Source organism: Myotis myotis, unplaced genomic scaffold (assembly GCF_014108235.1).
Source record: "Myotis myotis isolate mMyoMyo1 unplaced genomic scaffold, mMyoMyo1.p scaffold_m19_p_19, whole genome shotgun sequence".
NCBI lineage: Eukaryota > Metazoa > Chordata > Mammalia > Chiroptera > Vespertilionidae > Myotis > Myotis myotis.
The window spans coordinates 41,563,489-41,591,176 of record NW_023416323.1 but is presented as its reverse complement, the minus strand read 5'-3'; the positions used below and the strand labels follow the sequence as shown (position 1 = coordinate 41,591,176).

The 27,688-nt window shown below is 60.0% G+C and overlaps 1 protein-coding gene across 3 annotated transcripts in view; it reads right to left on the bottom strand.

Annotated features, from left to right (window-relative positions):
* Nucleotides 1-27,688, bottom strand: part of ZNF423 (zinc finger protein 423) — a 230,993-nt gene that overhangs the window by 139,110 nt on the left and 64,195 nt on the right. For all 3 annotated transcript variants that reach the window (XM_036346629.1, XM_036346630.1, XM_036346631.1), the window contains exon 3: nucleotides 12,722-12,922. In XM_036346629.1, the coding sequence (XP_036202522.1) occupies nucleotides 12,722-12,922 (201 nt within the window). The remainder of the gene's footprint in view (nucleotides 1-12,721; nucleotides 12,923-27,688) is intronic.

Sequence of the window (27,688 nt, the reverse complement as noted above, 5' to 3'; positions counted from 1 at the left end):
AAAGAGAAAGGAAAGGAGAGGGAGAGAGATAGAAACGTCAATGATGAGAGAGAATCACGAATCGGCTGCCTCCTGCACGCCCCCCACTGAAAATAGAGCCCGCAACCCAGGCATGTGCCCTGACTGGGAACCAAACCGGTGGCCTCTGGGTTCCTCGGTCAATGCTCAGCCACTGAGCCACGCCGGCCGGGCAGGACTGGTTTCCATCTCATGATTAATAAGATGGACAGGCTGCAGCCCCAAACAAGATGGAACCTTCTTCAGGCTCCTAGCTCCCAGCCAGCCATTGTCGCAGGGTCTGGCCAAGCTGACTGCCACACGGAACCGAGCCCGTCCCCTGGCACGGGCATAGCCCTCCCGTCCCCATTCGGAGGGGCTCGCTGTGTTAGGAGGGCCAGGGCCGGGGCCCGCGGCCTCAGCTGCCCCCTCCGCCAGAGCCAGGTGTGCTGGGGCCCGGCCCAGCGCCTGGAGGGGACTCCCCACCGCCGGAGGGGCAGCTGCCACCAAACGGCTGACCTCTAGGTGGCCTTCCCACCCACCGCCCGGTGCCCAGCAGCTGGCCAAGCTCTCACTCCGTGCCAGGCACGGGCGGTGCCAGCCACTGGGCCCATGGAGTCCAGGCATCAGAAGGAAATTAAAACAGATGACCCTGCCATTCACAAAAAAACACAAGAGCGAGATCGAAGCGAAATAGGCCGCTTCCGTGAAACGCACGGTGACTCACTAAGCAGCCCGAAGGTGTCGGGTCCATCTGGCCTCCGAGGCCGGGGCTGCCTGACCCACAAAGGGGAGAGGGAGCCCGACCCGCAGAGAGGAGTGCGGCTGGGCCTGGCGTGCCCACCTCGCCACGGCGCCCTCAGCCTCACAGCCCGGTGGTCCTGGCCACGTGACTGCCGGCCCCAAAAGAAAACCCCACCAACAAGCCCCCAGCCTGGCTCACGGGAGTCCACTCGCCACACAGTGGCCACAGGGGGCTTTAAGAACATACGTGCTCCAGGGAGCTGCAGCGAGTTCAGTCCTGTTGGAGGGTGTGTGAGTGTGTGAGTGTGTGTGTGTGTGTGTGTGTGTGCGCGTGCATGTGTGTGTGTGCATGCATGTGTGAGTGTGTGCGTGCATGTGTGGGTGTGTTGCGTTTTGCGTGTGTGCGTGTGTGTGTGTGCAAGTAAGGCTGGTGGTGATTAGTGAAGCTATAACGAGAGATGATGTTGGAGACACAAGCAAAGGTGAGATCATCGAGGGCTTGTGTGTCATACTAAGAACATATAACTTTATTCTGTAGGTGATGGGGGAAAACAATAAAAATACAAACATATGCCCTCGCCCTGGCCGGCGTGGCCCAGTGGTTAGAGTATCAGCCCACACACTGAAGGGTCTCCAGCTCGATCCCTGGTCAAAGGCATGTACCCGGGTTGCAGGCTGGATCCCTGGCCCTTGTTGGGGCACATGCCAGAGGCAACCAATCGATGTGCGTCTCTCACATCAGTGTTCCTCTCTCTGTCCCCCTCCCTCCCTCTCTAAAAAATCAATGGAAGAAAGATCCTCAGCTGAGGATTAACACGCCAAACAAAAACTAGAAGAGCAAACGGAGCCTCGGGAGCCGGGGGAATGGAGGGGCCTTAGAACACTGCACCCCTCTGTGTCCTGTGCCCCGGACTGCCCCTCGATGCCAGAACAGTGTGGCTCAGCAGGCTCCCCCACCGGAAGCAGCGGGACACACACCTGGGCTTGCCCCTGAAGCAGGCGGATCATTAGAACTCGCCTCCGAGTGCCCGGCAGCGGACCGAGCTCTCACTCCGTGCCAGGCCGGACGGTGCCAGCCACTAGGACCATGGCGACCAGGCCGTGCCCAACGCCATGGCTCTCACCCAGGCCAGCTCGGCCTGCCCGCCCTTCGGGGGCGTAGTTTCCAAGCGCTTCAGTCATCAGAGAGGTAGCTCCTGGCATCTCATGGGCACAGCCAGGGGCCCCCGGACTGCAGGCTCAGCCTGCTCTGCGCCCCCCCTCCCCCGCCCGGACACGCTAGCACAGATCCACCGCCGTGTTCCAGCCCCGCTCCTGCCGGACTTGCAATCGGTGCGGGAGAGCAGGGCCCAAAGCCTCACCAAGCCGCCCATGGTCCCAAGAAGGGACCTGCCCATGTGCCCAGCATTGGCCCCGAGAAACCCCCAGGTCCCATGAAAACTCCCCTTCCCATGGCCTGCTCCCCCACCGCCCCCACCCCCAACCCCCTGAGTGTGCCTGGCGGTCACAGGGTCCTGGCTACTCCAGTGTGGTCTGTGCTGGAGAGCATCGCGCTCCGTGACATAAGCCGCTGCAAGGAAGGCAGGCGCCACGTGACTTCACTCAGATGTGGAAGCCGAGGGACCACCTGAACTACCCAGCAAAATGGAGAGACTCACAGAGAGGCTGACAGCTCTGGGGGGGCAGGTGCTGGTGTGTGTGTGTGGAGAGAGAGAGAGAGAGAGAGAGAGAGAGAGAGAGAGAGAGAGAGAACACTCATGGACACAAAGAACAGTGTGGCTGTGAGGGGTGGGGAGGGGCGGAGGAAGAGGGCATGGGGGGGATAAATGGTGGTGATGGGGAAATAAGATAAAATAAAAGTGTGGCCCATGGACCCGCAGCCCCTGCAGCCCTGGGAGCAAATGCAGAATCCTGCCCCACCCCCACCCCCACCCCCGGGCACCCCAACCTGCTAACTTGTCTGCATTCCACCAGGCCCCACAGGACTCCACTCGCATGCACTTCCAGGTTTGAGAAGCCTGGGGCCACTCGGGGATGGACTGCCTTCGGGCGCTTCCTGTTCAGAAGCCCCCCCTGGCAGAGTAGAAAGGGAGGTGATCTGCCTAGATCGCCCCCACGCCTGGCCCCGGCTTCCTGCAGCCCCGGGTGAGCACCTTCATGGAGAGCAGCCCACGTGGCCAGGACAGCGCCGGCTCTTCTCTCTCCTCACCACCCCACACAGCAGCCGCAAGGACCCCACCGGGAGGCTCCCCATGGGCCACATGAGTCCGGGGCCGCGGCCGGCAGGAAGGCCTTCTCTCTGTCACTCCCGAGGGGCGCAATGGCCTGATGGGACCGGGAGGGAGTGTACGTTGCGGCTGAAATGCCTTCGTCGGATGCACGGACCCTGTGCCCCTGCCCCAGGCTTTGCTTGGGGTGCTCTGGGGTTCGGATCTACATCCCACCGCGTGCCTTCTCTCCAGCAAGACATGAGCTGCTGAGAGGCAGCTGGCTCCGTTCTGTACATGCCTCACGCCCTAGAGCAGTGATGGCGAACCTATGACACGCGTGTCCGAGGTGACACGCGAACTCATTTTTTTGGTTGATTTTTCTTTGTTAAATGGCATTTGAATATATAAAATAAATATCAAAAACATGTCTTTGTTTTACTATGGTTGCAAAGATCAAAAAATTTCTATATGTGACACGGCACCAGGGTTAAGTTAGGGTTTTTCAAAATGCTGACACGCCGAGCTCAAAAGGTTCGCCATCACTGCCCTAGAGCCATCTCCACTGCACAGTACCTGACACTGAGTGAGTACGGGGTAATGGGCTTGGGATGGGGTGGGGTGGGATGGGGGGTGGGATGATATAAGATGAGACAGGACGGGAGGAAGGGAATGAGGAAAGGGAGGGAAGAAAGTTGAGCTCAGCACCGCCCCCTTCATGTCCCCACAGGGGGACACGGACAGGACTGGTCACAGACACGACGGTAACAGCCTGGACGCCGGGCACCGGCATGAACCTGGTGAATCCGCCTGCTGCGCCTGCGGCGGCTGACGGAGAACGGGGAGACATGTGCCAGGCGGAGCCTCTCCCAGGCACAGTCCTGCGTGGGGAAGGGCAGCGGCAGGACGAGGGGCCCAACACGGTGCCCTTTCTTCTTCCATCAAAAGTCAACGCGACCCTGTCCCTATGGGCACACGGACACCCTATCTCATCGAACCTGAGACCCATCGGCCGCGAGATGCGCAATCACTTTCTGCTAAAACACACACAACAAACCCGTGTCACTCGGACACGACGCATCGCTAATTCTCAGATCCGTCTCGCTCAGAGATGTCACGGGGTCTCAGGGCCTATGAAACGCGCATCACATAAGTAAATCTGTAGCGGAAGCCAGTCGGTGCCCGCAATTAACCGGGGCGGGGCCAGGACGAGGGGGACTGGCTCACCCGTCTTCTCTGAAACTGTCACAGAGCAGGTGCACGCGGAGGCACTGAGCGATGTCTAACTTTTTATTTTTACATAAAGAACGGCCGACGGCCCTGTGCGCCTCCGGGAGGTGACGCCTGGTAAGGACGCTGGACTCACAGGTGAGTCGGGGGAGATGGGGCATTTCCACGGTGACGCATGGGGTGGGGGTGGGGGCGCAAAGCCGTGTGGGGAGGAGAGGGAATGTCCAGCGGGGGAATGTGTCAAAAAGAGAAAGAGAGAGAGAGAGAGAGAGAGAGAGAGAGAGAGAGAGAGAGACAACGGGCAGAGAATTCGATTTGGAGGTAACAAACAATTCCCAAGCTACTCACAGAGGAACACTGGGGGCGACTGGGGGTGACTGGGGCCTGGGGTTGTCCCCCAAAATGGCCGTGGTACCCACCCGGCCACAGTCTGCAAAGCTGTTTGCAAAGTCACACTGCACCCCGGGCGCATCGCCCACCGGGGACCGGCTCGGACTCCAGCCCCTGATTCCGCCTCCATATCCAATTCTGTGCGGGGAGCGTGGGACCTCAAACCCCCTCCCCCCCCCCCACTTCCCTGCAGCCCGGCCCAGCCCCGCGTCTCAATAAAAATAGCTCGGTGCTCAGGGCCCAGGTTCCCAGCTCGTCCTCTGGGTCCGGGCGGCGGCGGCAAATGGAAGGCACGTGTGTATAAATAAATACATAATGAACAGGGCTCCTCGGAAGCTCCCTGACCTTCTGCTGTCCTTGCCTTTGCCCCGGCGAGCGGCTCAGGGAGTGGCCCTGCGGAGGGGGAGGGCCACGGTGCCCTCCGTGCCAAGCGCTCCGGCAGCTGAGCAGTGACCGGCCTCCATCGGCCGGAACCTGTGCAGCTCTTTCTCCCTCTGAGCAGAGGAAGCGTTGGCAGCTCGGGCGTGATTTGGTGATTTTGTTGTTGTTGCTGTTTGTTTGTTTTGTTTTTAAATATTTTTATTGATTTCAGAGAGGAAGGGAGAGGGAGAGAGAGAGAGAAACATCAATGATGAGAGAATCATGGATCGGCTGCCTCCTGCACACGCCATACCGGGGATTGAGCCCACAACTCGGGCATGTGCCCTGACCGGGAATCGAACCCTGACCTCCTGGTTCATAGGTCGATGCTCAGCCTCTGAGCCACGCCGGCCGGGCCGGGCTTAAATGACTTTTTAAGTAAATATTGGACAAGCTGTTTGGTAAGAGTGTGATAAAGGGATGAGAGAGGAAGCAGCCTGCATTGGGCATCAGTGCGCAGGAAGCCGTGATGACAGAGGATGGCGTCGGTGGGAGCCACGGCCCACAGTGAAGGCTGGGTAAGGACTCACTCCCCCGCCCTGGATCCCAGCCCCTGTGCCTGTGACCTGGCTGTACAGCGTCGATGACGGCCGCCTGCAGCCCTGCCTTCCGTCCACGGGGAAGACACCTACTCCCCAAGCCCACCTGTGGTCTCGCAACTGCCACTCCATCGGTGCCCCTCAAATCCCACCCAGGACCCTACATTCTTCCCCTGGGAGACAGCAGCTCCTGGGGACGGGCACCCAGCTGCACTGATCCCCACCCATGAGCACCCTAGCATGCCCTGCGTTTACCCACTCACCTCTTCATCGTATGTCTCCCCGCCCAAAGGAATCCGCTCGATCCCCAGCACCGAGCCAGGGCCTGCGCACAGTAGGAACTTGATAAAAACGGAAGGTCTCAAGGGGAAGGGGCCATGTCCCCCCGGAGCAGCAGGATGCACCCGCCGCTCTGGTCCCTGGTCCCTTCCTCCGCCCCCAGGAAGCAGGTGGCACAGCCGTTCCTGGGGCAGGAAGGGAGGGGGCAGGGCCGTGTGGGGTGGTGGCCTCTGACAGGAGCAATCTCCAGACCAGAGGAGACTGCCCACAGAATTCCTGGTCCTCAGACACCCCGGGGAGTGACCCTCGGAATGCCCAGGCCACTTCCAACAGATCGCTCAATGACGAGTTCCTGGGCACCTACTGGTGCCAGGCCCTGGGCCCGGCCAGAGACAGATGCGGGCATGAGAAAGGCACTGCTCTCCAAAGGCCCGCCTTCTAGCAGCAAAGACAATAACCAATATGGAATCATAAAGAAGAATGTGAAGTGAGGGCCATGAAGAAGCTCCAATGGGGAGATGTGCTAGGGAGTGAAGGAGAGCATCTTTAGCTGGGGGGCTGGGGGGGCGGGGGTGTCAGAGGGCCACTCTCAGGAGGTGGCGTTGCTGCTGAGACCCAAAAGGAGGTGAAGGAGCTGCCACTCAAAGCCCGCACGGACACCCGGGTGGAGGGGGAGGTTGTGCAAAGGCCTTGGGGTGCAGGGGGGAGGGGGAGGCCAGGCCGGTGCAATGGATTCGTTCCAAGTGCAGGTTATCAGGCAGAAGCTGCCCTGGGAGCAGACGCTGGGAAGGGGTTGGGAGGCCACAGGCAGGCAGATGCCAGTCACCTGCCCTCCCCAGCCCCCTACTGCCCTCCCCTCGGCCTTCTTCCTCCCCTCTTCACCGCACAGCCCCCTCCCGTCCTCAGAGGGGCGGACCCGCTCCGACAGATCCGACCTCGTCACTCGGCCGCGCTGACACGCAAGCCCACCGTTTGGCGAGGCCAAGGCTCCTGGCATCCAACACGGTGGGGTGAGGGGAAGGGCTAGAGTGTGCGCGCCCCCACAGTGCCAGCCGCTGTCCCCCCACCTGCACAGCTGCCTCCCGGCCTCAGTCCGACTCCCCCCGGCCCCCAGCACTGATGTCATTTCCAAAAGCAGCCAGATTCTAGCCGGTCGCCTCCAAAATAGAACGGTTTAACAGAAAAGGAGGCATTTAGAACCCCCTGTACTTCTCCCCTGGGCTGGTGCACGGGGTTTAAACACGCTGCCAAAACCCTCCACCAATAGTTCAGCTTTATTCCGGGCCAGTGCCAGGGCCCCTGCCCCCTCCTGGCCCACACGGGGCAGCCCCAGCCCCCGCCCCACCCCAGCGGCAAGGCGGGCCGGTGGGTGTGCGGAGCCGGAGGAAAACGCCTGAGCTCCTGCCGGCTGCGCTCCCGGCACGCACGCCCCGGCCAGCGGGAGAGAAATGTGGTTGGTTTCTCATTTTGTTGGGGATGCTCTTTACTCGTCTGTGGGAGTGTCACTTAAGGGATGCCATTCACAGGACCTCGGGGTTCAGAGGGACCTGCAGTGTTGCCCAGTGCTAGCCCCTGGACCCCCACGGCTGCATCCCACCCCCCTGGCCCTGTGGTCCTCGGAGGCGCCCACCAGGAAGCCGCTCCTTCTGTGGGGGGGGTCCCTGTGGCTCCGGAATTGGGCCTGGCACGGACTCCCTTCCTCCACCCCATGCATAGTCCATGCTCAACAAATACCTGTTGACGGAAAAGCATCTCTTCCTGCTCTGAACTCCCCCTTCTGGTTCCAGAGTCACTGAAGACCTACTATGTCCGGGCACAGTAGGTCTTTTATTCCTGCTAGCTCCTGCCTCGAAGCCCTTTATCCGTGGCATTCCCACTTCTCCCTTATTTCGGACACCTCGGCCCCTCACACAGGCTGAGGCCTCCGTGGGGAGAAGATCAACAAACATGTACTGAGCACCTACTCTGCGTTCTGGCCACAGGCCAAGGCTACCCTGGGGGCAGAGAGAACAAGACCCCCAAGCCTCAGCATCAAGCCTACACGATCTGGTAGGTTTAAAAAAAAAAAAGGTATTTTCTGTGTTTTAAATGGACAGTTCTGAATCTTTCTAAATGTGTAAGGTCCGTTGTATTTCTTTTCCTGGTTCCATCCCTGTCCTTGGCACATGGGAGGTACTCAAACTATCTAAAGACCAGCGTGGTACCAACCCATCCACGCGGGCACTGGCCGTGGGCAGCCCGGCCTGCGCCCCGTTTCCGGCTGATTTATTGGGTATTTTCCTGGCATTGGCAGGAGCGCCTCACACGTTCAGAAGCGTCGCCGAGGCCGGCGCTGGGTGTCCCTGGTTTGATTTACTGCGGTGTGGGCAGCACAGACGCGTTTTATTTTTACGCGGCGGAATATTTCTGTCTTTTGTTTTACGGCTTCTGGGTGGAGGGTTATATTTAGAAAAGGCCTCCCCCCTCTGACACTATGACATGTTTTTAAACTTGCTTGTTTTCTCTCAGTATTTTTAAGTTTTCTTTTGTGTTTGGGTTTCTGGTCCGTTTGGGATTTGTTTGGTGTTAAGAGGAGGAAGGGATCCAACTTCCTCTATTCAGAATAGCTACCCTCTCCCTCCCAACCCCAACTGCCCGGGGACCCAGCGTCCCCACCGCCCGGCGCGACACCTCCTCCCAAGAAACGTCCGTCTCTCCGTCCCCCTGGCCTGTCCCACGGCCCTCAGCACCAAGCCCGCAGCTCCCGACACCAGGTAGGATGAAGCCTGCCCCGGCCGAGCGTTCCTGCTTCTCCGAATCTCCTCCCGCCCCTGCAGGCCTGTTTCTCTCGGGAACTTTAAATCCGAGCCAGTCCTCCTGCCCCTCCCATTGGCTGAGGCTCAGCGAACGGGCGAATTCGGGGGACACGGACACATCAACACTGGAGCTCTCCACCCAGGATAGGGTCTGCCTTTCTGTTCATTTATTCAAGTCTCTTCTGCGCCCGTTGATTCTGTGGGAAGGTCCCCTCCAAACCCAGGCGCAGAGCTGCCTGGCTTGGTCCCCGGCCTTTATCCATCCCGTGGCCATCAGAGGCAAGAGCCTCGCTTGGATGCTGTCTGCCTGCAGGAGAGTCTTCACCTGGGGGTGCTAATTGGGCTCGAGCCCCCAGGCCTGGGCACGGCGAGATGTGGGCTGGCACCCGGCGCCCTGCACCTGCGCCCTGGCAGAGCGTCGCCCAGCGGCTGGAGCGTACCCGCTCTGTTCTGCCCAAATGGAACCAGGACCAGGGCACCCTATGGGTAAGGCGGGCGGGCCGCACCACGCTGCGGAGCAAGAGAGGGCCAGGCCGGCGCACACAGGCCAGCGGGCAGATGGGAACGAGGCGGCAGAGGTGCCAGCGCCAGGAGCCCAGCCTGTGACGAGGGCCCACAGGTCACCGCGGCCACAGCTGAATAAACGGGGTGCGATCAACTCCCCGCCGCTTCACGCAGCGCTTGCCGGCGCCAGGAGGGAGGGTCCACCCTTCCCACGGGGCTGGTCGCCCCTCCCTGGTCCCAGGCCTCGGCCAGGTGGGCAGCCCGGCTGAGCGGCGAGATGAAGCCACAGGGAACACTTCTGTGTGTGTGTTTGCTGCACTATTTTAACAAATTCCCCTCCTCCTATTTGTTGTTGTTGATCCTCACCCGTGGATTTCCACCCATCGATTTTTAGAGAGAGTGGAAGGGAGAGAGAGAGACAGAGAGAGAAACATCGATGTGAGAGAGACACATGGATTGGTTGCCTGCCGCACACACCCTGACTGAGGCCAGGAATCGAGCCTGCAACCCAGGCATGTGCTCTTGGCTGGAATCGGACTGGGACCTTCAGTCCACGGGCCGATGCTCTATCCACTGAGCCAAACCCGCTAGGGCTATTATTATTTTTTTTTTTTAACTTGAGCGTTCAAACGCGCTGTGTCTGGCTAGAATTTAGTTTGAAGTTGCCCCCGCCCCCATTCTTATGGAACGAGGCCCTGCACCCCCCCCCCCACCCCATCCCTCCACTCAGTGTCATGTTACTGGCCCGGAGGTCACTCTGCTAAAGCAGTTTAAAGAACCGCATTCAAGATGGACCCACACCCACCCCTCCACACGGCGCCTCCACACGGGAGGGCGGACTTCCCCACACCCTGCCTGGGGAGGCCGCGCCCCACATTCCAGGGGGACAGCCCTCTGCAGGGGACAGGAGGGCAGCTGAGTGGCAGGTGTCTGCCCTCAGGCCCCAAGTTCTCGACAGCTGGGAGGGCCGCCTTCCCCCTCAACAAGGCTCAGAAATATCTGCTCAGCTCCCGGGGCCCAGCAGACCGTGGCCCTCCTGGAAAGGTCTCTGTGGGGCCATCGAGTGTCCCCCCCAGAGTGTCCTCCTTAAGGACCGCGATGCCCGCAGCGATGCCCTGGGTCTGTGCCCGGGAGCGCGACGCTGAGCGCCCGCAGACCCCGAGCCCGGCCGGGGAGGGCCTGTGACTGCCTTTCTGCAGCCATTCCACACTTTTAAAGCAGAAGCCGATTTTCAAACATCTTGTGCCGAAGACCAGTGTATAAAACGGAGTGGATGCCAGAGCCCCTCAGCCAAACAGACCCCGATGCCCAACCAGGAGCCCCCAGACACGGCCCGGGACAGAATTTGAAAAGCACCGCAGGACGGAAGCGGGTGGCGGCGGCCGAGGTCGGGACCCATGTGGGTAACACACACGCAGTTCCCAGTGGCTACCTGTCGCTGGGTAACCCCCAAAAACCTATGACCTGGGGACATAACTCCTCGCCTCTCTCTTCGAGTCAGGGACGCCCTCCCAGGCTGGGTGCCCCCTGGGCTGGGCGGGAGTGGATGTCGCAGGCAGGCTCTCCAGTGAGGCCGTCTCTCAGGCTCTCCCCAGGAATCCCCGACTCCCTGCCAGGGCTCCGGGGGTTGGGGCTAAGTCCTGGCTCCCGCTTCCCCGTGGAGGCCATTAGTGGGGTCCGGTTAGGGAGCGGGCAGGCCTATGGTGGACACCCCAGCATTGATTCCCTGCACACAGGCTGCCATGACTTTAGACAATGCCTGGGGCTCTGAGAGGAGAGACGGCCACTAGGAAGGGTCCTGCATGGGACCTAAGCACAGTGAGCTGATTTCCAGCCCAGACCCCCACATAGAGCCGCAAAGTTCCACGTTTCCCCTTCTCCACCTAGAAATGCCACCCATTTCAAAGTGTGGCAGGGGGACAGAAAAGCCCCCTTGAGCCCAGCTGCGTGGCTCTGTGGCTGAGCGTCGACTGATGAACCAGGAGGTCAGGGTTCGATTCCCAGTCAGGGCACATGCCCACTAGGGGGCATGCAGGAGGCAGCCCATCCATGATCCTCGCTCATCATTCATGTTTCTCTCTCTCTCCCTCTCCCTTCCTCTATGAAATCAACAAAAATATTAAAAAAAATAAAACACCTCCTTGATTCTGCGGACAGGAGGGAGGGGCACGGGGCAGTGCTGGGGAAGGCCTCAGGGAAGGGCTGAAGATGAACAACGCAGCTCTGAGCAAGGCCCTCCCTCAGCAGACCTGCTCCGAGAATTACCTTCTACGAACTAATGAGAACGGCTCTCTTTAGGAGATCAGTTTGTCGGTGGCTTTAAAGGTAAGTGGCAGTATTTCATGGCTAAGTGAAGAAATGCAGCAGCATCTGGGATTTTCTCAAGCAGGAGAGAGTCCACAGCTGAAGGTCCTGAAGAGGTCCTGGCTCGGCCACCAAATCGCTAGTCAGACAATCATCTTTACCTCTCAGTGCCTCAGTATTCTAAGACCGTAAGTCAGCCATCGCCTCTGCCTGTGGCTGAAATATCACAAATTCCCAATGACTGGGGTTTGATTTGCTGAGCCCCCAGAAATTCCAAGCCTGTAAGAGTCCCCTTGGGAGCATTGTTTTGGGGTATCTGTTCCCTTCAGAGACTGAGAACAGGCACATGGTCTAGCCAGGGCTGTGCAGGTATGGATGTCACTTGAGGGAAAGTCATAGCAGTTCCCCCAATAGTTGGCTTTCAAACTTCCAAGATGGTATGAAAAGTAGGGAAACGTGAGAACTTTGAGTCCCAACCTACTTCTTACTAGCAGATCCCCCCTCACGCCCCCCCCCAAAAAAACAGGTAATAGGTCCCCCTTTGGAATAGTGGACTGAGATTTTAGGTTCCTTTCCCCATAAACCAGCATCCAAGATATTTCCATCCAACAATCACAATGGAAGATGGTGTCTGGAGACAGTTGTGTAAGGAACACAGATAGCATGGCTGCCACACCCCAGGGAATACATGTGCCACCATCCCCCATTCCATGCACACACACCCCCACAGAGCCCCAGACACACAGTCACACACAACTTGAGAAGTCTTAAATCGCTCCCGTAAACCACTGGCCTTGCCCACCTCCTCCGAGGCACCAAGGACACAGAGAACAGGACTACCCACTGGTCCAGCAGCAACCAGCCACTCAGACAAGCAGAGACCACGCACGGGGGCTCTTCCTGGCCTGGGGAATCGCCCGCGTCCCATCACCAGCCCCGCCTGGGAGCTCATGCTACATGCAGCTCTCCACACCTAAGCCGCCTCCCCGGGCACCAACAACCTCTTCACATCTGCCTTTCCAAAAGGCATTCCAGAAACGTGGGGTGCAGGCCCCTGAACCACGGAGGATGGACCCGGGGACCAGGGACGACGGGGAGGGGAGCCCCCCTCGTCCCCGCCGGCCGGAACGCTCTCGCGTTTATTGTTAATTATTTAAAAGGCGGAGACGGGGTACCCAAGACACCACAATAAAATGACATTCACTGTAAAATGACATGATTAATTCTTGGGTCTCACTGGAGGCTTCCAGCTGTTGCCACGTCCAATTACCCGCCGAACCACCTGTCAGCGCCCCGGCGCGCGGCAGCCTACCTCCAGGACAGCGGTGGGCCCGGTGGTCCGTCAGGTCCGCCAGCGACTCGAAGTCCTGCTGGCAGTGATCGCAGGTGTAGAGGGACTCATCCTCCATGTCGTCATCGTCCTCATTTCTCTCCTCCTGGCTGGTCACGCTGTTCCTGTCCTCCAGCGCCCGGCCGGCCTTCTGCTCACACTCGGGCTCTCCGTCCAGGCCTCCTGCCGGCGGGAAGAACACAGTCCCCGTGAGTGGCCGGGGTCTCGGGGTCACAGGATAGGGTTGGAGGAGAAGTGCCAGGCGCTCACGAAGACCCATTGAATTGCTCGGCCTCCCAGGGCGCGTTCTGGACGCCTCTCGGTATGTTAATATCGGGGTTTGGAGGGGTTTTGTAGCATGCGGTGCTCTCATTCTCAATTAGATTCTTTAGCTCTTGGTGCACATCTCCTCTGGGGTTGCCCGTCACGGTCCCCCTGTGCATGGATCCTGGGGGCTGTGGCCCGTCAGGGAGGTGACAATGCCTTAGCATTTGTCTCCCCCAAACCCATTCTCCGATGCGTTTCTCCAGAGCCCCCATCCGCTGTTCCTGACGCCCCAAAATGTTTCATTTCCCCCAAAGCCTTGCAATTTACAGCGGGGACATCGCGTAGCCAAGTTTGTTCCCCCTCCAGCCGCCCCACCCACCCACACACACACACACACACACACACCAAGCCTGGGACTCGCTGGCCCTGGTGGGCTCTCGGCACAGATGTCCTGACTCGGGCAACCAGGAGGCACACCTGCTGGCGGGGCCGCGGAGAGTCAGCTCACGAGTGTCGGACGCACCTGAGCCTTCACTCGTGCCCCCCATAAACACCAGCGGGTTAAATCTGCCCCTGAAGACACAGAGACTCCGACTACAAAGCCAGCGTTGCGTGGCGCGGTCTCTCCCCAGTCTGTTCTGTCCCGGAAGTCAGAGCTCCCCGTCCAGAAACCAGCGCTGATTTCACTGAAAGGGAGAGGTCGCTGCTGTGTGCGAAGACGCTGATGCACACACGTCTGCCTGTGCAAAGGAGCGTGCACGAGTCACCCCTAACCCTGCGGCGACAGCGAAAGGCTTCGGCACGCGACCGTGAGGCCCCCGAGGGCTGGCCCCCAAAACCAGAAAGAATGAAGATAAGCATGCATTCAATTCGAGGTGAAAGCCGCAGTCCTATAAACGCACCGATTTAGAAACAGCTAATGGGGTAAGGGCTCTATTGCTCCTGGCTGCACACGCACACGCACACGCACACACACTGCCAAGCACGCGACACCACGCACCCGCAACACACGTCAGCTGGTCCGAGAGCCGGCCTCCGCCTTCCATGGCGGGGCACGTGGCCCAACGCGCCGCGCGGAGCAGCACTGTGTCCGTCGGTGGCCCATCAAACAGCTCTCTTCTTACCAATTAAGGCAAGTACAATGTTTAGGTCCTTTTTTTTGTTTGTTTTCATCAGAACACACCAACCCCCGGCAATCCAGAAAGAAGCCCCATTTAAAGCCAGGCAGCCTATTTATCTCCGGAAATCAGAGCTGCTGCTCCGGCGACAGCAAGACAGAGAAAGCGAAGACGTGAGAACTATCAGTGGGAACCTCCCCTATCGTAAGTCACCACAAAACCATGGGGGCAGCGGCCAGCGCGGCTCTGCGAGGCCTCTTTACCGCCGCTTCCCCCAGTAAAAACGTCCTGGCCCCGGCCGGCTGGCTCCGTGGATAGAGCATCAGCCTGCGGACGGAAGGGTCCGGGTTCGATTCCGGTCAAGGGCACATGCCCAGGTTGCGGGTCTTGATCCCCAGTAGGGGGCGTGCGGGAGGAAGTCAATCAATGATTCTCTCTCATCATTGATGCTTTCTCTCTCCCTGAAATCAATAAAAAATATATATATACTTTTAAAAAAAATGCTCTGGAGGGGAGGGGAGGGAGAGAGAGAGGCGCAATCCCGGCGGCATCTCCTGCACCAACTCTCCAGACACTACGTTCCTCCAGCACACGCGTGTGCTGCTTTACTTAACACCCGAGTTAATAGACGTGTTTAAATGATCCCCTGCTATCCTTTTTCTTTCTTCTTCTTTTTTTTTTTTTTTTTTGGCTGTATTTTCTTGGCAGCACTTTCCGTAATAGCGCATCTCACCCACAACTGGAGCCACAGACACTGCCGCACACCGGCTCCTGCCGTCTGTGCACCCTATGGACTGGGGAGGAGGTAGCTCAGCGTCAGCTCTGGGCCTTTCAGAGGTCACCACCCCACAAAGTCATCCAAGAAGGCAAATCTGTTTGTTTTCTTTTTATTTTGGTGTGTTGTTTTTTAAATATATTTTTATTGACTTTTGAGGAAGGGAGAGAGAGAAACATCCATGATGAGAGAGAATCTTGGATCGGCTGCCTCCTGCACGCCCCACACTGGGGATGGAGCCTGCAACCGGGCCTGTGCCCTGACCGGGAATCGAACCATGACCTCCTGGTTCAGAGGTCGATGCTCAACCATTGAGCCACACTGGCCGGGCAAGGAGCTCCTTTCTTCCCATCAAGTCCCTGGGGTTGGGAAGAGCTCCCCAGAACAGAGCACCTTACCCCCGGCAATCCAGAAAGAAGCCCCATTTAAAGCCAGGCAGCCTGCTGGGGGCGGCCTGGAGCAGCATGAAGGCCCCCGCACCCCCCGCCCCCCCGCCCCAGGGAAGGACCAAGCCACGTGCCTGGATGGGGAGCAGACAGAATTGGCACCTGAAATGCCGGCCTCACACTCCGCCCCGACAGCCCCACGACCTGGCTGTTTCCCGGTGACGCGGACACCCCATGCTTCTGCCTGGGGCTCCACCGAGGGCAGCAGCGCCACCGAGCCCTCGCTGCCCGCCAGGCCCCTCCCCAGCACAGCCAGACGGGCAGCCCGGGGAGTGAGCGCCACCCCGCCCTCCTTTCACAGGGGAGGAGGCGGTGGCTCTGAGAGGGGACAAAGCTTCAGCAAGGCCACAGGGGGCGGGTCTGTGTCCGACTCAAGCACCTGGGACAGGTTTCCTACAGCAGCGACTCCTGGAAAACCAGCCGCGTGTCAAGGGACGTGTAATGTCCTCGTCCCGGCCCCCAGGGCCCAGCAAGGGCTCCACGACCTTGAGCGAGTGACAGGCCCACCTCCTGGAGGCCAGAGCATGACCTCTGCCAGGTGTGTCCCGCCCGCCTACGGGAGGGAGGGCGAATGTCGCTCTAAAATCCACAAGCCCCCGCCCTGGCCGGCAGCTCAGTGGTTAGAGCGTGGGCCCTTGCACAGAGGGTCACAGGTTTGATTCCCATCAGGGGCACGTACCTCGGTTGCAGGTTCAGTCTCTGGTCCTGACCAGGTGCGTGCACCAGGCAACCAATCGATGTGGCTCTCTCACATCCATGTTTCTCTCTCCCTCCTTCTCTCTCTCTCTCTATCCCCGCCCCCCCCCCCACCACCTCCTTTCCACTCTCAATGGAAAAAATATTCTCAGGTGAGGATTAGAAATAACAATAATAACTTGAAATTCACAAGCCCCTGTCCTGCGCCGTCCCCTGGATGGATGGGGGCGCCCCCAACAGAACACCCGGTCCAGCGAGGTCCATACGGTTTCCCACGTGCTGAGCCTGGAGCAACACTGTTCCCGACAGGAAACCAGCCTCCAGCCCCACAGGCCTGCGTGTCCTACAAACCTTTCACCAGGCTCGTCCCGGGCCAGGGTGGGAGGGAGCTGTTTTTAGGATCCTGGGCGCGAGGTCAAAGCCCGGGCCCTGCTGGAGAGGACACGGCTCCGTGAGCACTTTCTCACACACGTATGCACGCACGCATGCACACGCATGCACGTACACACATGTACACACGCACGCACGTACGCATGCATGCACACACTCAAGCGCGCGCACACATGTACGCACACGTACGCATGCACATACACACACATGTACACATGCACATATACGCACGCACACACGTACGCACGCACCCCGGGGCTGGCGGGATGGGGGCGGGAGGGGCTGCGCGGGCTGGGCCGGGAGCCCGCCGACCCAGTCAGACACCGGCTTGTGCCCCCAAAGCTGGCCCCGAATTCCGAGAGGCAGCCACGATTGATCTTCAGGTTTAAACTATTTGCAGTGCGGACAGTGGGGTGACATTTAACACTCAGAGCTGCAGGCAAATATTTTAACAGCTATTTGCTCTCCAAGACCCGCTTCTTAAATAAGGAAGCTGCCTGGGGCGCTTGCTGCTCCCCGGTCAGTGCTGATGGCTCTGTGCACGGAATTTCAACGCCACGGTCGCCCCACGCTGAACGTGAGCCCTGAACGTGACCCGGGCTGCGTCACACGAGCCACGCTGGGACGCTCGCCCTGGCTGGCCTTGCGGGCCTGGGTACGCGGCCCCTCTCTCCAGAGGCCCATGGTTGGCCACGGAAATGACTAGAATCTTCCAGAAGTTGTCTCCTCCAGTTGTCAGGAATTCTGGAACCTGAGGCCAAAATGATTTGCAGGGTGATGGCACACTAGACGGGCAGACGGGCAGGAGGGCAGGCAGGGCTCCGATGGGTCAGAGAGCCCCCGGGACACTCGCCACAGTGGGCCAATGCCTCCCTTCATGCAAATAAGCAGAATGAGCTGGGAGGGGGTGGGGGAGGGGAGGGGTATGCCCACCCAAGGGCGCAGCCCCTGTTCAAACCCTCATGGCCGTCATACAAAAAAGGGGGTCCCGGTGCAGACACCTCAGCTGTTTATTTTTTTAAAGAAGGAAACTCATATTCTTATGTGAAAGCTCCCGATGACTCAAGGTTAACGTCAAGGTTTAAGATAAGGGAGCTCCAGTGGCGCAATCGGTTAGCGCGCGGTACTTATAAGATAACAGCGTGGGCACGACAATCGCCCGGAGGCTGGAGGCAGCCCGGGGGCGGGCAGCAGGCGCAGCCAGAGCCACCAGGCCCCCTCGAGCCCAGGGTGAGGCAGGGAGGCTCGCTGGGCACTCGTGAGCGTGTCCCTTCTTTGGAGATTTGGGACCCAAGTTCAAGTCCACGCCTGTGCGGCCTCCGTCACATATGTACACTTCTGAGCCTCGGTTTCCTCACCTGGGAAATGGGAACGCTGTCACCGCCTGCTCAGCCTGTGGGGCCCCCATGGGGCTGCCTCCCAGGGGACCTCACCCCAGGTCTCCACCACACAGCTGGAGCCAGAGCAGACGCATACCCCATGTCTTTAGTCAGTCGAACACTGACTGAGCACCTACTGCGTGCCAGTGCTGTTCCGGGCACGTCGCTGCGTCAAAACACAAAGCACAGCTGGCTCCTTAACCGACTGACCAGACATCGAGTCACCAGCACCTCGCCCTCTGTGGGCGTCTGTGACTCGACCCTCCTGGGGGACGGTCACGTGATGAGCCCCACCCGGCAGCTCCCAGCTCTGCCTGGGGAGGAAGGGGCGGGAAGGAGAGACAAGGAGAGACGGTCTGCGGAGGGAGGCGAGGAGGAGCAGAGCAGGAAGGGGGAGACAAAGCCATCACCAACACCTCCGCCGACACGGAGAGAATTCTATTTTTCCAGCGAGCCTCCCGGTCCTCACGGAGCGCGCTCGCCGCAGGCAGTAATGAGGAACAGTGGGACCCGGCCGCCCTGCGACCATGAAAATTGTGCGCCATTCCTTCCCCGTGACCTCCCGAGGCTGGGACCGCTCTGCCCGCGCCTCGCTGTCATGTTTGTCTCCGATGGCCGCTGGGAAGGAGGAGATGGAGGCGCGGACGGGAGGAAGGCGGGAGGGGGAGGGGAGGCCAGAGGGGCAGCGTGGGAGCTCAATAAATCCAGCTAATTTGTGGCCGGCGCCGTGGCCTAGCGCCTAATTGCTCAAGGCGAGGATGCTGGGGTGCAAATCACCCCCTGGCGGCCGCAGCAGAAAGAGGAGCCTCACGGCTGGGGAGAAGGGGCCAAGGAAGGGGTTTGTACCCCAAAGCCAGGACAAGAGGCCAGGCTGAAGGGGCCTGGAGCCCAGAGCCACGCTGCGTCACCGGCTCTGGGCCGTGGCTGCCCCTCCTGCACATTAAGGCATGGACCTCGGAATAGAAACTTTTAGCAGCTTGCGGTGGGGCCAGGGGCAGGCCCAGCACAGGCTGCCTCCGCGGGAGGTCAGCTGTAATCCAGGGGAGCAGGTCGCCCAGCCACCTGCTCCCTACGTCCGGGTCCTTACCCCTGTGGGACGCGGGACGGCCCCTGTGCGGCCAGCAGGCCCCAGGCAGCAGGTCAGCGTCGGTGCTCCCGACCTTGCTCCCCCTGCCCCACCGGGCACCCGGCACCCGGCACCCGGCACCCAGCCCCGGGCCTGGGATACTGCATGTGCTCGATTCCTGTGGTTGAATGAATGAATGAATGAATGCATGAAGCCATGTGGAACAGCCCTTCCTGCTCTAACATTTAAAGAGGCAGCCAGTGGCCTGGCCAGTTTGGCTAGAGCAGTGGTCGGCAAACTGCGGCTCATGAGCCACATGTGGCTCTTTGGCCCCTTGAATGTGGCCACGAAGTTTCAATCGCACTGTACATGCGCGCCCGCACGTGGTATTTTGTGGAAGAGCCACACTCAAGGGGCCGCAGTTTGCTGACCACTGGGCTAGAGCATCGGCCCATGGACGGAAGGGTCCCGGGTTCAATTCCAGTCAAGGGCACGTGCCTCAGTTGTAGGCTCGGTTCCTGGCCCTGGGTGGGCCCGTGGGGAGGCAACCAATGGCTGTGTCTCTCACATCGATGTTTCTCTCTGTGTGTCTCTCCTCCCCGCCACTCTCCCTAAAAATTAATGGAAAACTATTCTCGGGGGAGAATTAACAAAAACACAACATTTAAGGAGGCAGCCATTGGTCTGTGTGTCTCTGGGGAGAGATGAGACTGTGGGGGCAAAGCCAGGAACAGGCCCTGGTGCCCCCACTCTCCAGGCAGGACCCAGGGAGCGGAAAAGGGTTCCCTGTCCTTGGTCCCGGGCTCCCAGCTGCCTGGTAGCCCAGAGGCCAGCTGCCCCCAGGGACCTCCAACCCCAGTGTTTCCTTTGCAGCCCGGGCCTTGTCACAGGCTCAGGGAGGCCGAGAGCCCCACTGCCCCCAGCCCCAGTGGAGAGGCCGTATTGAGCCTATAAACAGTAACAAGGTCTGTCCAGCCTGGCTTGCTGGTTGAGCATCGCCCTATAACCCGGGAGGTCACGGTTCGATTCCCAGTCAGGGCACATGCCCGGGTTACAGGTTCTATCCCCTGTTGGGGGCTTGCAGGAGGCAGCCGGTCCATGATTCTCTCCTATCATTGATGTTTCTCTCTCTCCCCCTCTCCCTTCCTGTCTCTGAAATCAATGGAAATGTATATATATTTTAAAAAGTAACAAGTCGCTGGGCACGGGGACAGCGGGGTGTGCAGCGTGTCCCAGGGACCCTGAAGAAGCCACGGGGGAGGGGCGGTCGGATGGAGAAGTTCTCACCGTGTTGCTGCCACGGAGACATGGCCGCATGGCAGCTCTCAGCTTGCAAGCAGCCAGCACCCACGGGCCCATGCTGCCCCCCACCCAGACAAGGGGTGGCCCCGGGCCCCTCCATGGACCCACCACGCTCTGGGCTCTTCACCGCCCACCCCCGACACACACGCACCCTTAATCCCTTAACCTCATCTACTGCTGAGGCTGGCTTTCTGTTCCTTTCCCTCCAGCCCCTAAGAGGGTGCTGAGCGCACCCCCAAGAGGGCTGCAAGGCTGGAGGTCTCCAAAACCCACTACCCGGGCGCAGCCAGCGCGTCGGAGGGGCCTCTGCAGAAATACACCACGGGGTCGGGTGGGAGGTTAACTTAAGTGGCGAGGACGCGGGCCCACACCCGCCTGTGAAAGCAAAGCCTGCTGGGTGCCCTGGACTCACCAAGACACATTCATTCCCACACAACGAGGAGGGGAGACCTGCAGAGGATGAGCCACGGGTCAAAGGTCAAGTGGGCAGAGACATGGAAACTTCCAGACCCACCCCAGGGACCCGGCTGCCTCCACCAGGAGGGCCCACACCCCAGCCATCTCTATGCACACGCACACCCGCGCCCCGCCCGCCCGCCCCCGCAAAGCCTCGCTGACCACTCAACGCGGGTTTCAAACGGCTCGCCACGGTCTTCAGTCAACAGGAGGCAGGAACCTTTGATTAAACGCCGCTAATTTTTTATTGATCGCACTGCAAATCATTTCATTTTCCATTACCGCAAATGTCTCCTATCGGGGACCCGCGACGGCGGTCTCTCTGTTCGGTCTCAAGCAACGCGTCGCTTTTCAGGGTCTGCATGACTCAAACATGAGAAAGCGGGCTGTGTGGCTCATGAGTGCTTTCGTTGAGAGAGAGAGAGAGAGAGAGAGAGAGAGAGAGAGAGAGAAGTTTCCATGCAGGAGAGGCTCTTACACTTGGAATAAAGATACATGAGTCAAACGCAGTCCCTCCCCGACTCTCCCCGATGTCAGCATTAGCGTTTATAATTTTTTGAGGCTGATTTTCACGGAAAGACTGTTCGTAATGACTGCGCGTGCGCTCCCCAAACACTTCCGTTACCAAAGTGTGAAATGTCTTCTAACACAAACACAGCTCTCGGGGAAGTAATTACCACAGTGCATTCAGGGGCAGTCACCCCCCACGAGCTGTCAGCGGCAGCCCCTCGGAAAGGCACTTGTTACGGAGGAATTATTGGTGTCGCCACTCGAGGCGGGACGGGACGGCCGAATCGGGGCGACACCGCGTCCAGCCGGGAACCGGGCTCCCTCCTCGAGGAAGTAGGAATCGTTACCTCGAAGCTCAGCGAACGCACACCCGACGGCTTCCGAGACGCACGGGAACGGGACGCGGCCGCCTGGCTGCAGGCGCTTGTCACCATAGGGAGAGCGGGGGTGGCGGGTGGCGGTTAAATGCTAACGCGTGTCCCCAAACAGAAAGCTCGGGAATTATAAATTGCTGAGAGGCCTCCCGCTGACCCCCCTCACGTCGAAGAGAGCCCAGAATAGGATGAGGAAAGCGCGAGAATCTGCATCAAAGGCAGGAGGGGACTCTGGGGGAACCCGCGGGGATGGGCTGAAGGGACAGCGACCCAGCGGCCTATCACCTTGGCTCGTAGAAGGTACAACGGGGGTCCGGGCAGCCACGCCCGCTCCGTCGGGGGCGGAGAAACAGCCTGGGGACAGGTGGATGCGGCACCAAAGGGGACTGAGGAGATGCCTACATCGCCATCAGAGCTTTGTCCCTGCGTCTCGGCGAGACCGTGGGTCAGTCCGGTGGTCCCAGTCTCTGAGCCTCAGTTTCCCCGCCTGCAGCCATGCCGTGTTGAGGATGTCAGATGAGTGAGCAGACAAGGGCGGGCCTGGGAGCCCCGTCCTGCTCCTGGCCGGGTCCCCCCACCTTCTCCAGGAGCCGCGAGAGACCCACCAGGCCTCTGAGAGCCGGAGGGAGCATGGGGACGAGAGCAGAGGGCCTTCCGGGCTCGGGGGGTCCCACAGTCACCTCAGGGGATCCTCTGAGGCCCCTGTGAGCCTTGGTTTCCCCACCTCTAAAAAGGACACGCTGAAGCCGGCCGGCGTGGCTCAGTGGTTAGGAGTCAACCTATGAGCCAGGAGGTCAAGGTTCGATTCCCGGTCAGGGCACAGGCCCGGTTTGCGGGCTCGATCCCCACTAGGGGGCGCGCAGGAGGCAGCCGATTGAAGATTCTCTCTCAGCATGGATGCTTCCATTCCTGTCTCCCTCTCCCTTCCTCTCTCCGAAATAAGTAAATAAACGAACAAGCAACTGATGAGCCTCCAAACATGTTTAATAATTAACATTTTTAAAAGCACAGAGGGTGAACGGATTGGGGGGTTTTAGACGGAGGAGCCTCTCCAGAAAGAGTTGATCCAGTCCACCGCCTCTTATCAGAACCGAAGGCCCGGGGTAAAGTTCCCAGGCCGCGTGGCAGGTGAGCGGCAGGGCCAGGGCTAGTCCTCCCTGGGCTGACCCCCCTCAGCCTTGAGCTCCTCCCCCTCTGACCAGTGTGATGGGCAGGGGGCGGGGCCACGGCAGGGAGGGCAGTGCCTGGCTGGAGGAAATAAACAGCCCCTAAGGCCTTGGGTCTCCTGGCTCAGTACACACTGTGCCATCCCCGGCACTAGACTGGAGCCTGGCGCGCAGTAGGTGCACAGTATCTATTTGCTGAGTGGATGGGTGGGCGGGTGGGTGAAGACTGAGAGGAACTGAAGTCGTGCGCATCCATCCCGCAAAGCAGGCCCTCTGGGGCAGGACCCTTTGCTGGACAGCACACACGTTAGTCATTTTTCTAAAAAATATTATTTGTACTGATTTCAGAGAGGACGGGAGAGGGAGAGAGAGAGAGAGTGAAAAACATCAATGATGAGAGAGAATCATGGACCGGCCGCCTCCTGCACGCCCCCCACTGGGGATCAAGCCCGCAACCCAGGCCTGTGCCCTGACCAGGAATCGAACCCTGACCTCCTGGTTCCTAGGTCGACGCTCCACCTCTGAGTCACGCCGGCCGGGCCATGTTAGTCATTTTTAAGCAAACGCAGATTTTTACATTCGTGTCTTAAAATAAAGTTAAAAAAATCAATGCTCCCACTCGGATGTCTCGCCCATCTCCCGGCCCTCCTGCGGGAGGCTGAGCCGTGACTCACGCGGCGTCTGGGAAGCCACCTTCGGGGAGAAGAGAATGGAAAGCAGCCTCGGGGAAGGGGGGCCAGGTACTGCGCAGATGCATCCCTGGCCCCTTCCAGGAGCACAGGCCGAGTGGAAAAAATTACTCGCTCCCCGCGCAGGAGAGGGTCTGGGCGGGGCCGACTCAGCGAGCCGCCTCCGACGGTCACTCGTCCAGGCAGGACGTGGCCGGGATCAGAACCCCACGCGGCACCCGGAACCTCCGGCGAAGTCCCTTCTCTGTCGGGAAGAAGAGCCGGCTCGCGGGCACCCGCTCTGACCTCTGTCCTGTGGGGTAGGTGCCGGGACAGCCTCAGTCACAGGCGGGGAACTGAGACCCGGAGAGGGAAGGGGCGCAGCCGGAGAGGCAGAGAGGGACTGCCCCCCGCCCCCCCCCCCCCCCCCGAGCACGAGGGCCTGCAGGGCCCCTGTTCGCAGCTCCCCTGCTCCAGCTTCCGCTGCAGAGACGGGTGGACAAAGACGGCCTGACCACAGCCCGCAGCTTTCTCCTCTTTTTTAAAATGTGTTTTTATTGATTTCAGAGATGAAGGAAGCGAGAGAGAGAAACATCAATGATGAGAGAGAATCATGGATAGGCTGCCTCCTGCATGCCCCCCCCTGGGGATGGAGTCCACAACCCGGGCCTGTGCCCTGACCGGGAATCGAACCCTGACCTCCTGGTTCCTAGGCTGATGCTCAACCACGGAGCCGGCCGGGCTCACAGCCCGCAGCTCTCCACACGGAGGCGGGGTCCCCATGTTCCCGGCAGTAAAGAGGGACGAGGCTGGGGGTGGGGGGGCACCTCCTTCTTAGGCCAAGGCACCACCCAGGGGGCGGCCAGCAGCCCGAGCCCCCCCAGGCCTGGCCTCAGGAGTGAGGTCCAAGGAGAGACCCCGCTAAGCAGGGCGCAGGCACAGGGACCCGGGCGCTTATGGGAAAGGTGGGCCCAGCCCGGAGATGCCCACGCGGACGCTCTGCCCAGACTGCCAACGGGAGCCCACGTTCCCACTGCCGGGCGGGTACCAGGCCGGACGGTGGTGTGCCCCCTGCCCCCCACCCCCCCCCACCCCCCCCACCCCCCGCTTTCTCCCAGAACTGTTTCTCTACCTCCGAGTATTTCTTCCCCACAAAAACGAAGCTTTGCTGTTCTCTCTGGTTACAAAGACGCCTGCGACCGGCGTGGAGGATGCACCGCACAGGCCAGTCCAAAGCAGAGCGAAAACGTCCCCATGCAGAGGCTCGCGCTGCGCTGACTTTGATGAACGCGATCTCACCTTTCAGGGACACACGCAGCAACGGTTTGACAAGAACGGAGTCCGAGCCGCACGCGGATCTGTAACCTCTTCACACCTCCAGCGGCTCGGCTCTGGGCTGCGAACCTCTCCCGGCCCCAAAGCTGTGCCTGGAGGGGCTCACAGGTCCCAACGCCCGGTCAAGGCCACCAGCCCCAGGAAAGGGACGGGAGGGGGGCGGGGGGGGGAAGGGGGTTTCCATCTCAGCAAAGGGCTCCTTGCTGATGGGTGCAGGCAGAGCCTCCGTGCGTTCAGAGGTTCCACAGGCGTAAACAAGCTTCGGGGGGTGCCCCTGGCCGGAGGGCAGGTTAAAACTCAGGCCATGTGCCACAGCCCTTTCCTGAATATGGGGCCCAGGAAGCTGTATTTCCACAAGCGTCTGTCTCCATCCGGCTGTCTCTGAAACAGGACTGAGCCCTGGCTGGGTATTCAGTGGTTAGCGCGTCGGCCCGCAGACCACAGGGTCTCAAGTTCGATTCCCGGTCAAGGGCCTGCACCTGGGTTGTAAGTTCGACTCCCCTGCCCTATTCGGGCCGAGTCTGGGAGGCAACCAGCTGATGTGTTTCTCTCACGTCGATGATCCTGTGTCTCCCCACTCGCTTGCACTCTCTCTAAAAACCAGTGGGAAAAAGTATCCTAGGGTGAGGGTGAACAACAAAACAGAACCGACAGACTGATTCTCCTTCACGACTCTGCAACGGCGACTCCAGGAAAAGAACTTGCTTCCCGCACCGACACAGAGTGGGTCTGCGGGGGGCCACGCGCCCCGTGTCTGGGTGTCGCTCACACGTGTGCACACACATACATGCATGCACGCTCACCACCGCTTCCTGCCCGGGGGCGCTGCGTCAGGGCCTCCGCCTCCGTGCACTGAGCCAGGGAAAGTCTAGAAAATTCCCCCAGCGGAAACCGGCGGGGCTTCCTCTCCTCTCTCCTCCGGACGCACAGGGGGCTCTTCCCGCCCGGGCATGAGGCGGGACGCTTCCTGGGTTTCATCACCAGCCCAGCTCGCCAGGGCCCGCCGCCCTCCGGGGCCGCCGCGGGGTTTCCAGGAAGCCCCTCGCTCTTCCGTCCTTGGGGGAGCAGGTGGGGGGATGAGTGAGCCGGTTCTGGGAAGCAGGGTCCCCTGGGAGCCACTGTCCCCGCTGCCAGCTGCCAGCTCTGAATCACAGGCACGACACCGGCCACAGGAAGGAGGGCCGGGCCAGGGCCACCTCACGCTCCTCTCCCCAGAGACGCGTCCCCCCTGTTCACAGACGTGAGTGAGACCTACGACGTGCCAGGGCCCGCCGGGGACACAGGGGGCAGGAGGCGGACACACCCTCCGTGTCTGGGAGAAGCGGGGGGGGGGGGGGGGGGGGGCGGTGAGTAGAGACACAGAGAATCAAATTCATTTCTTCAGCCCCAGCAGCTCTGGCTCCGTGGAGAGAGTGTTGGCCCGGGGACTGAAGGGTCCCAGGTTCTATTCCAATCAAGGGCACGTACCTCAGTTGCAGGCTCCATCCCCAGCCCTGGTTGGGGTGTGTGCAATCGATGTGTCTCTCTCACATCGATGTTTCTCGCTCTCTCTGACTCTCCCCCTCCCGTCCTCTCTCTCTAAAAATCAATGGAAAAATATCCTCAGGCGAGGATGAGCAACAAATAAAAGCAAAACCATTTCTTCAAACGATCAGCACTTTGAAGGAATAGAAGAGGGGAGGGTGGGGGCTGGGAGAGGCCTTGAGCAGGGTGGTCGCGGCCTGGCTGCGGGCAGGCGGGGGCTGAGCTGCGGAGGATGAGAAGGAAGCGGGAGGAGAGAGGAAGGGGGAGCACGGCGCAAAGGACCTGGGGAGACAGGCGGTCGGGTCCCTCCGGGAAGGGAAGGAGCATCAACTTACAAGCCAGGAGGTCACTGGTTCAATCCACCTGCCCGGCTTGTGGGCTTGATCCCCAGTGTGGGACGTGCAGGCGGCAGCCGATCCATGGTTCTCTCTCATCATGGATGTCTCTATCTCCCCCCTCTCCCTTCCTCTCTGAAATCAATGAAAATATTTTTAAAATAAAGTAAAGAGGGAAGCAGGAGGAGGGCAGGAGAACGTCTGTGGACACTGAAGGGGGACACCAGTGAGCAGGCTGTTCTGGAAGGTTCACGGGCACAGAACCAGGTCCGTGGGGCCAGCTGGGAGGAGAGGACACCGGCACCAGCTCATCACCAGGCCAGAGGGTGTGGGTGGCCTCGGGTCAGCTGGAGACACCTCCTGCCTCACCACTCGCAGGCTGTGTGACCCCAGGTCCATCACTCAACCTCTCTGAGCCTCCCTTTCTTCCTCTGTAGAACCGAAGGACAATAGTGCAAGACGCTGCTGAGAGGATGGGACTGTAGCCGGACAATCACAGGGTCCGGGCTGCCTGTCACCACTTAAGCCAACCAAGCAGAGACAGGGCTGAATCACAGACGCACTAGCATGGGGCTCACATGGTGTCTCACCCACCAGCAGTCCATGGCCGTGGGTGGGGACATAGCAGGCCACAGAAAGTATCAGAAAAGTCTCAGAGGTGACCGATGCAGAGCAGGGTCCATGGGATCGGAAGTGATGCAGGCCAAGAGGCACCTTCAGCGAGGTGGTCAGGAAAGGCCCCTCCTGGGAGGTCACGGGAAGGTCAGGAAGGGTATTCCCAGTGGCGGGCACAGCTGGTGCAAAGGCCCTGGGGCCGGAGCAAACTTGCAGAGCTCAGGAGTTGAAAGGTCAGTGAGAGCAGGTGGGGCCGGGTCAGGTGGGGATTATGAAGAGGTCAGCAGGGCCCCCTCACCCTTACCTACTGTTAGCCCCTAGCACTCATAGCCTTACTGCGTTTACTGTGCTCTTCCCACCGACACCTAGTCTGACGGGGAGGGCAGGAGTCTCCACGGAGGGTCACTGATGATTCCCTGACGCCTGGCCCCGTGGCGGGTCTCAGTGGTGTTTGTTTCACTAAGTAATTCTCGGCCCTCGGGAACTACCCAACAACGTGAAGGTTGGGGCTGTCGCTGGGGTCCAGG